Raw genomic sequence first — 8,006 nt, 5'->3', positions numbered from 1 at the left:
CCGCCTCCAGCCGCCGGCGACACACCCCCACCGTCCCGGCGGCCCCTGCGCGGGGCGACGGCCATATTAGGTGAGGGCAGGGGGCTGCTTGCCTTTATCCAAGATGGCGGGACAACGGTAGTTGGGGAATATTTGACTTTTTTTTCCTTACTTTTAAAGATTTGGGTTATTCTCATGAACGGTTTTCAAAGAACACTCAAAAAATAAGGCTAAAGGAGAAAGGCACGCCCCCTCCCCAACACCGCACTCCTGGACTCCAGAGCAGCGGAAGAACTACAAATACCAGCAGGACACGGTGTGCGCATGTGCAGTGAGGGTACTGGCAGCGGCCGGACCTCGCCTGCGCACTGGAGGCCGCGGCGGTGGCGGGAAGTGCGTCCGTGAGGTAACTCTCGCCCCCGGTGTTCTCCCCGGGGCCGCTGTTCATGACGGGGCTGTTGCCGGGGCCGCCTCAGTGAAAGCCTGCAGCGTTCTACACCTTGGGAGGGGGAGAAGGTGAAGTTGGGCTGGGGCTGTCCGGTTGTGGTGGGGAGGTGAAGGGCCGCGATCTCAGCGGTGGTTTCCACCTGGCCCTGGTGAACGGAGGGCATGCAGCTGCCTGTCCCGGCAGCTGGGCCTGCAGCTACCTCTGCCCGTGTTCGATCCCTGGACTGCAACCGGCAAGGGTGTGCTCATCCTTGCCCCCTGTTTGAAACCGAGTGGGCCTCATGGCCGGACTCCCCAGGGCTGGGTGGGCATGGCTGCTGAGGGATGCAGGCCGGCCGCGGGGGCAGCCCGACCAGGGCTTCTTATCCCTGAGTGGATTTAAATAAGAGATTAGGAAGAATTTTTTCCCTGTGAGAGTGATGAGGCCCTGGCACAGGGTGCCCAGAGAAGCTGTGGCTGCCCCATCCCTGGTAGCATTCAAAGCAAGGATGGACGGGGCTTGGAGCAGCCTAATCTAGCAGGAGGTGTCCCTGCCCATGGCAGGGGGTTGCGACTGGGTGACCTTTAAGGTCCTTCCAACTCAAACCAGTTTGGAATTCTATGCCTGCACACACATGTTGGTGTCACTGCAGTTCTGCTTGAGCACAGGATTTGTCCATACAGGATAACTTATCCTGCTATGTTTTTGTTGTCTGTGGTGCCTATGGCTTGGGCAGTGTATGAAGTGTTGGTTAAGAAGTATGGGAAAAACAACGAGTAACATTTAAGTGTTGTCAGGAACAAAATTCCAGTAATAGTTGGCAGTGTGCATTGCCTGCGTTTTTTTGTTTGTAGTGGGTAGAAGGGAACTTTATCAGGGTAAGCAGATAACTTTAAGTAGGAGAATAGGGCCTGAATTCTTCAAGAGTTTAGTGTTGATTTAAATGCCACTGTTCAAGTGTTCATAAGTGCATAAACTTTCATAGGACTTAGCACAGCAGTTCGAATGTAGTGTTGAAAGCTATGCTGGGAACAATATTTCTCATACATTGCTTTTGCTTTTCAACCTTAAAGTGTCCTGGCACACAGCCACGTTTGAAACTGAGTTTAGAAAAATACTTTTCTCTTTTACTCTGATTTTGTTGAATCTGAACATACTTGCAGTCCATCCAGTTTCTTTGGCTTTCCCAGTCTCACATCTCCTGATTTCAGAATGCACATACTGCCGATGCCTGCTTTCTCCTAGAGATACAAAAGCAAAAACATTGTTTTGTTCTCCCAAAAGTACTGTGTTGCCACAATCCCCTTAAGCTGGGCATCCACTATAGGCTTACATGGTTTTAATACCTCACAACAATGAATTTGCTTCATTCTCTCTGCATAGCCTTTTTATTCTATTTATTTTATTCTATTCTTTTTTATTCTATTCTATTCTATTACCCTCACCCTCCTTTTGGGGGTTGTTTGTTGCAGATCAGCTTTTTGTGTCTACTTTCATGACAGCTCTGATACTATTACTGTAAGAACATCATCTGCTGCAGCTTTTGCTACTTGAAGCACATTTATATGTTTGCTCTCTTTCAGGTTCTGTGGACCAGGATCGTTCTTTTCAGGATCATTTCCTCTTTTCATTGCTTATTGGTTCTTTCTCTTTATTACTCACCTAAAGGAGTTTTGGTGGCATAAAGTCTATGAAGCCACTTTATGACCACAGCAGTTCTCTGTTTGGCAAAGGGCAAAAGTAGGTTGGTGGCAGAGTTTTATGACTCTGGAAATCACATATTTCTTTTTCCACAGGGTGAAAATACAGTAACCTATCGACTGTTCCTAACAGAAGAAAGAAAATTTCTGCTCACAATGCTTCCTGTCAGAATGAAATTCCTACAGCTACTGTGCATGAAACCAGGGAAGCTAGAAACACTCTTTCAAATACCTTTTTGCCAAAAGCAATTCCCATTTATGTGTCTGGCTACCTCTACATGTCTTCATAGTAAAAAAAAAAAAGTAAATGGCTATGAACTAGTTGACCAGGAAAAATACAATAATTTGGTCTCCTCTGTGACCTCTTACAAAACCAGTGCCCAAACACCAGAGACAATCTTTGAAGAAGACAATTTTTTATATGGGCCACCAAAACAACACAAACGTCCGGTTAAAGCTGAAACAAAAGCTCCAAAGAATTGGGTTCCTTTAATAAACCCGAACAAGAGGATTCCCCTTCTCAACAGTGATTCAAACTTCCCCATGAAGATCCCTTTAAAAGAAAATAAGAAGACAAAAATGCCCAGTGTTACCCATATTCTTCAACAGACTATTTCTCCACAGCAAGCCTTTTATCTAGAAAGATGGAAGCAGAAAATGATACTAGAACTTGGAAAAGATGGTTTTGCAGAGTATACTAAAAGTAAGTCTAACCACAGTGTGATTACAAAGCAGAAGCAATGTCTGAACAGCTGGCTGGGATGTGCTAGCATAGCTACAGTGTCTGTCCCTACAGATCAAGCGTTTTGGAAATTCAGGGCTTGGAACAATCTGGTCTAGTGGAAGGTGTCCCTGCCTGTGGCAGGGGTTTGGAACTGGGTGAGCTTTAATGTCCCTTCCAACCCAAACCAGTCTGATTCCATGATTCATTTAATAAGACCTACAAAGGTGACTTCCTCCAAGCTGTAGGATTGGTGGGCATCTGGGAGAACCTGGGGGATAGAAGGTGGCCTCTTGTAGCAAGATTGACGAACACCCGAGTGCTCCTCACACGAATTATTATGCTTTTTAAAACTGAATATCCTGTGTCTGTGCTTCTTGAGTTAAGCACTTCGGTGAATAAGGTGGCATAACAAACCTTACATAACTATTTAAAATTTATCTTTCTTGGAACCATTTCTGAGATAAGCCTTTACTCTTAGGATTCTGCCCACCTATTTCAGGAGGAGATTTAATTCCATTCAAATGAACCAATGAAGCAGAAGAAGCAAAAGCAGCTTAGAATAGTATTTTTAATTCACAGAAATTCACAAATGCCTTTGAATTAACAGTACATTTAAAATCATACTTTTGTTTCTCTGTCATTAGAGATCGGAAAAAAGTAAGCATTAATATAAGAGATACTGATTTCACTGTTGACATTTCATTTGTTTTTCTGTCTCATTCTCTCTCCTCCCCATATCCTCAAACTTTCAGTCTGTAAACTAGGACTGGTTTATGAGCTATGTTGTGTAATATCTAGAATACAAGTCCATCAGGTGTTATGAGTTGTGTGTAAAATGTGTGGTTTTTTCACATTTTTCTTAGATCTTTTCCTCCAAGGACATCTCTTTCATGCCTCTTTGGAATCTATATTCCTGTCTGAAGAGATGGTAACTAAGGAGCAGAGAGAAGATGACACTGTTTCCGGCTACTTGTCAAGTGTGGAACATGTCTTGAAAGATATCAGTGAAGTGAGAGCTCTGGAAAGTGCAGTTCAGCATGAGGCTCTTCAGTATCTGGGCCTGGTAGACTGCGTGGCTAAGTATCGGTGAGGTACTAGTTCTCTAGGAAACCTGATCATGCCAGTGTGGTGTGGTGCTTCGTGGCACGGGGGAGGCTGTGTCCCAAGCTGAAGCTGGTGTGTCTGGGCAGGGAGAAACTGGACCAGATCTCAAAGAGAATAGTAATAGATGAACTCCCCTGGATGAACCTGATGTTAGAAGTGCTGTTGTGGATAATTCCTTTAGTGGAGCAGAGTATGAGTGGGGCAGGGTTAAGGGATCATCAGCAGCTGGCAAGAACTGCAGTGGATATTAGTTAAGTACTCATTTTGGAGATCTAAACTACCAAAGTGTGGAAGAGACTTGTTTAGGCATAATCATGAGCAACATGCCATCAGTGAAGCAGGTTGAGAGCTATACAACTTTGCTGTCTCATCCTTTATTTCTTACTTATGACTAAACTTAAGTTTAAATCATTGTCCTATCTTGTTTTCTTATGCAGAGGCCAGTTGTGTGTGATTGACTGGAAAACTTCAGAGAAACCAAAGCCATCTTTGGAGAATACTTTTGACAACCCTTTACAGGTTGCAGCATATATTGGAGCCATCAATCATGATGCCAATTATGACTTCCAGGTCAGTAGCCCTGCTGCCTGCCAAGACAAGCAGCAACACCCATATTGTTTTCATTCCTCCCCACCTACTGCCTTTAGCACTTACTGTCCATCATGGAACTGTTGGTAGGATTTGTGATAAAGCAGCTCAGTCTTAGATCAGATTTAGCTGCCATACTGTGAAATAACTCCACTGCTCTTGCTAATCCAGCTGCCTTTGCTTGTCAGCAGTCTATTTTCAGTGGTTTTAAGGAGCTGCTCAGTGGGACCGAGGGATGCTCAGGAGGTCAGATGAACTCACAGTGACTTGACATCTGGGCAACCACCAATGCTTAGTTCTATGTGTTTTTTGTTTATTTGAAGAATAGGAAGGGGGAGGATTGAAGCAGAAGAGCCTGCAAACAGGGAAAAGGGGTGGCAGCGCCTTGCAAGCATCATGTGTTGGTGTATCCCACCAGCAAATGAGGAACTGATTTACTTAAGTGTTTGGAAGCTGTACAGTGTTTTCTCAGAGGAAGACAGTGTATTGTCAATTGCTTAACCACAGAAGACAGTGGAATAGTGTTTTTAAATACTCCAAATGCAATTCTAGCCAGGCCTTCTTGGCCTGAAGAATTGTTATTTCAATACAAAACACTGATGGGGGAAAATAGCAGAAAGCAGAGTAATTCATAGGCTGTGCAAAGGACTTTTCTAGGATACTGTAGAGGTCAGTAAATACAAGCACATAACAGGCATGATCCTTGCAGAGTGAAATATAGGCAGTAATTCTAGAATTCTGCTATTAGCCTTCTGTCCCTCACCACTTTCATGTCATCCTAGTGGCTGTTTGGGATTTGGATTAGATGTTTGTCAAATATGAAAGATGTCTGAACATACCTAAGCAACCGTTTCTATTCAGACTAATGCTGGAGAATGGCATCAGTCTGGTTATATGACCCCAGGCAACACCTAGTCAGTTGCTGGCAATTCTGTCAGCATCTGCAAGGTTTAAATAGACATCATCACTCTGAGTTTCAGAATTCAAGGCCTCTGGCTTGCCCTGAAGTCAGTCAGAGCTTTGGACTCTTGAGTCTTTGGAGCATTTGAACATCAATCTCCAAGTATTTTATGGTGAACTGTTGCTCTTTTTTTGTTCCCTGTTTCTTATTTAAGGTGTTTACACATTAAGATGGGGTTTAGTTTGTAGAATTTCTGATTGAAGTTGTATCTTCATGTTGGATTTCCAACAGCCTTCTGTTTCTACTTGTAGGTTAGCTGTGGACTCATCGTGGTTGCCTATAAGGATGGCTCCCCAGCGCACCAGCATTTCATGGCTCCTGAGCTGTGCTCAGAGTACTGGAATAAGTGGCTTTTGCGCCTTGAAGAGTACATGGAGAAAAAAACACCTAAACTAAGCTGTGCAGAGGCAAGTGGTCTGAGCAAAGAGCCAGAGCAAGAATCCTTTAGTTAAATCTGCGATTTTGTTACATACTTTTTGTTGAGCAACTTCAGCTAGTTTTTTTATATTTGGTTCACCCTTCCTAAAAAAAGAAGAAAATTTGGAATGAGGAAGGGGGAATGTGTTTTTGCTGGTGCTGTAGGTGACTGGAGTGGACCAGCCAGGGCAAAGTCAACTTTATTAATCTCTGCTTTCCCCCCCGTAGTTTATACAATGTGACGTAGATAGGAAAGTTTCTGTTATCAAGTAAAAAATGTCACTCAAATCATCCTTCTTTTGTCTTTTTTGAGACAAAAAAAAAACCCAACTGTTGTGGAACTGAGGCTTTGAAAATGAAGTTAGTGAACTAAAGCAAAATGATATCTGCATTGTCTTGAGCTGAGAGAAATGCAAATGCTAAACAAATGAATATAGCAGACTGGGTTTCAGTCAGCTTAGTTCTTGCTCATCTCCAAGATATCTATTAACAGGTTTGTTGCTATTTGTGGGTTTTCTTACAGTAACAACTGGAAAAACTGTGTTAAGAATTAGAAGCAAAGTTGTTGTAAGCACTTATTTAAAATACTCAGGCAAGTGGTCATTTAACAGAAGTGTTAAAAAGTGTTACAAGGGCAGGTAGTGACGGTAAGGCTCTAAGTTGACGGGCGGTAGATTTTTATTAGAAATTAGGCAGTTCTTCCCTGTGAGGAGGCTGACCCCCTGGCACAGGTTGCCCAGAGAAGCTGTGGCTGCCCCATCCCTGGCAGTGTTCAAGGCCAGGCTGGATGGGGCTTGGAGCAACCTGATCTAGTGGAAGGAGTCCCTGCTCATGGCAGGGGTTGGTACTGGATGAGCTTTAAGGTCCCTTCCAACCCAAAACAGTCTGTGGTTCTAAGTGTCTTATCAAAAGAGGAGCAGAACTGTAACCAATACAGCAAGTGTTCTGAAAGGTTTGCCTCCTTGCAGTGGCTCTTCCTGCAGAACTGTGAGAGAGTAGACAGGCTTTGTACATCAGGATGTGAGGCTTTGTGCAGGCCAAGGCTGCAACTGCCTTGAGCTCTCCTGACATCACTGTGGGTCTGAGCTGACGAGGGGCCTCCTGGTGTGGAACGATCTCCAGTGTAAAGTTATAGCGTTTGCTACTGCAACTAAGTTCCTTTATAAAAGCAGGCTTATGACTTTGAAGCTGGGCCTTTTGAGGAACCAACTGCTGCTGGCTGGGTTTGGGGGGGTTGGGTTTTTGAGGCTTTTTGTTTGTTGGGGTTTTTCTCCAAACAAGTTTTTGAATAAGTGTTCTGAAAACAGAGGTCACTTTTGAAGCTTGTTTCATAAAATGAAATCTCTAAGGCACAGATTAAGTCTTGATAATGACAGGCAGTATCACATTGTATGCTGCATACCTGGAAAGCTTTTTTCCTCCTTCTCTTTATTTTCTCTGAATGGTGTGTGTGAGTTTTCATAATACCACTGCAGATTACAAATAATATGACCAACCCATCAGCTTCAGGCAAATCAGCCAGAACCGTATCTGAAAACCTCAGTGGGCAGGCTTGCTGCTGAAGAAATATAAATCTCAATAGTGCTTAAACCGCTGCTGCTCCTGAGTAGTGAAGTATGGAAACCTATGGAATGAAACTTAGTGGTACTTGCTTATTCAAACCCATCTGGTGATGTTAAGATTACTCTGAACTTAATTAGATTTCTGTCTAAGAAGACTAGCCATGGAGACTGAGACACTGGGTTCGGAGATGACTAACCACTGCAGTGCTGCATTGCACGCTAAGTTCTACCTGTTCTACAAGTCTCTTCCCACATCACAGAATTTTAGCGAGTGGGTGTTTCAACATCGCTGAACATTGTCAATTTTCTGTGAGAGATAGCTCTGTGGATGCAAAGAGTGTGGACATAAGCAAGAGGTGAGATGGCCTGTGTGGAAGCAGGAGGTAATAAAACATGCTGTATTCCCTGGATTGATTGGGATTGGATAAATGGGGAGAATGCGGAACAGTTGGGCAATGTTTGGGTGGGATTACCTTCACCATCAGTGCATTGTTTACTCTGCAGAAGAGAAGGCTCAGGGGGGACTTATCACTCTACAACTACC

General features: G+C 43.9%; 1 protein-coding gene across 1 annotated transcript; it reads left to right on the top strand.

The window, feature by feature from the left end:
* The first annotated feature begins 334 nt into the window (after window positions 1–334).
* Window positions 335–6,188, top strand: MGME1 (mitochondrial genome maintenance exonuclease 1). The gene is made up of 5 exons (XM_034060730.1): window positions 335–501; window positions 2,203–2,809; window positions 3,694–3,916; window positions 4,372–4,504; window positions 5,735–6,188. Exons 2-5 carry the CDS (start codon window positions 2,263–2,265, stop codon window positions 5,933–5,935), a joined length of 1,104 nt encoding a protein of 367 aa, XP_033916621.1. The 5' UTR covers window positions 335–501; window positions 2,203–2,262; the 3' UTR covers window positions 5,936–6,188.
* Window positions 6,189–8,006: the final 1,818 nt, after the last annotated feature.

This window comes from Melopsittacus undulatus, chromosome 3 (assembly GCF_012275295.1).
Source record: "Melopsittacus undulatus isolate bMelUnd1 chromosome 3, bMelUnd1.mat.Z, whole genome shotgun sequence".
In the NCBI taxonomy this organism is placed as follows: Eukaryota; Metazoa; Chordata; class Aves; order Psittaciformes; family Psittaculidae; genus Melopsittacus; species Melopsittacus undulatus.
Note: the sequence above shows the minus strand (reverse complement) of the source record. Positions and strands in the feature narration are given on the sequence as shown.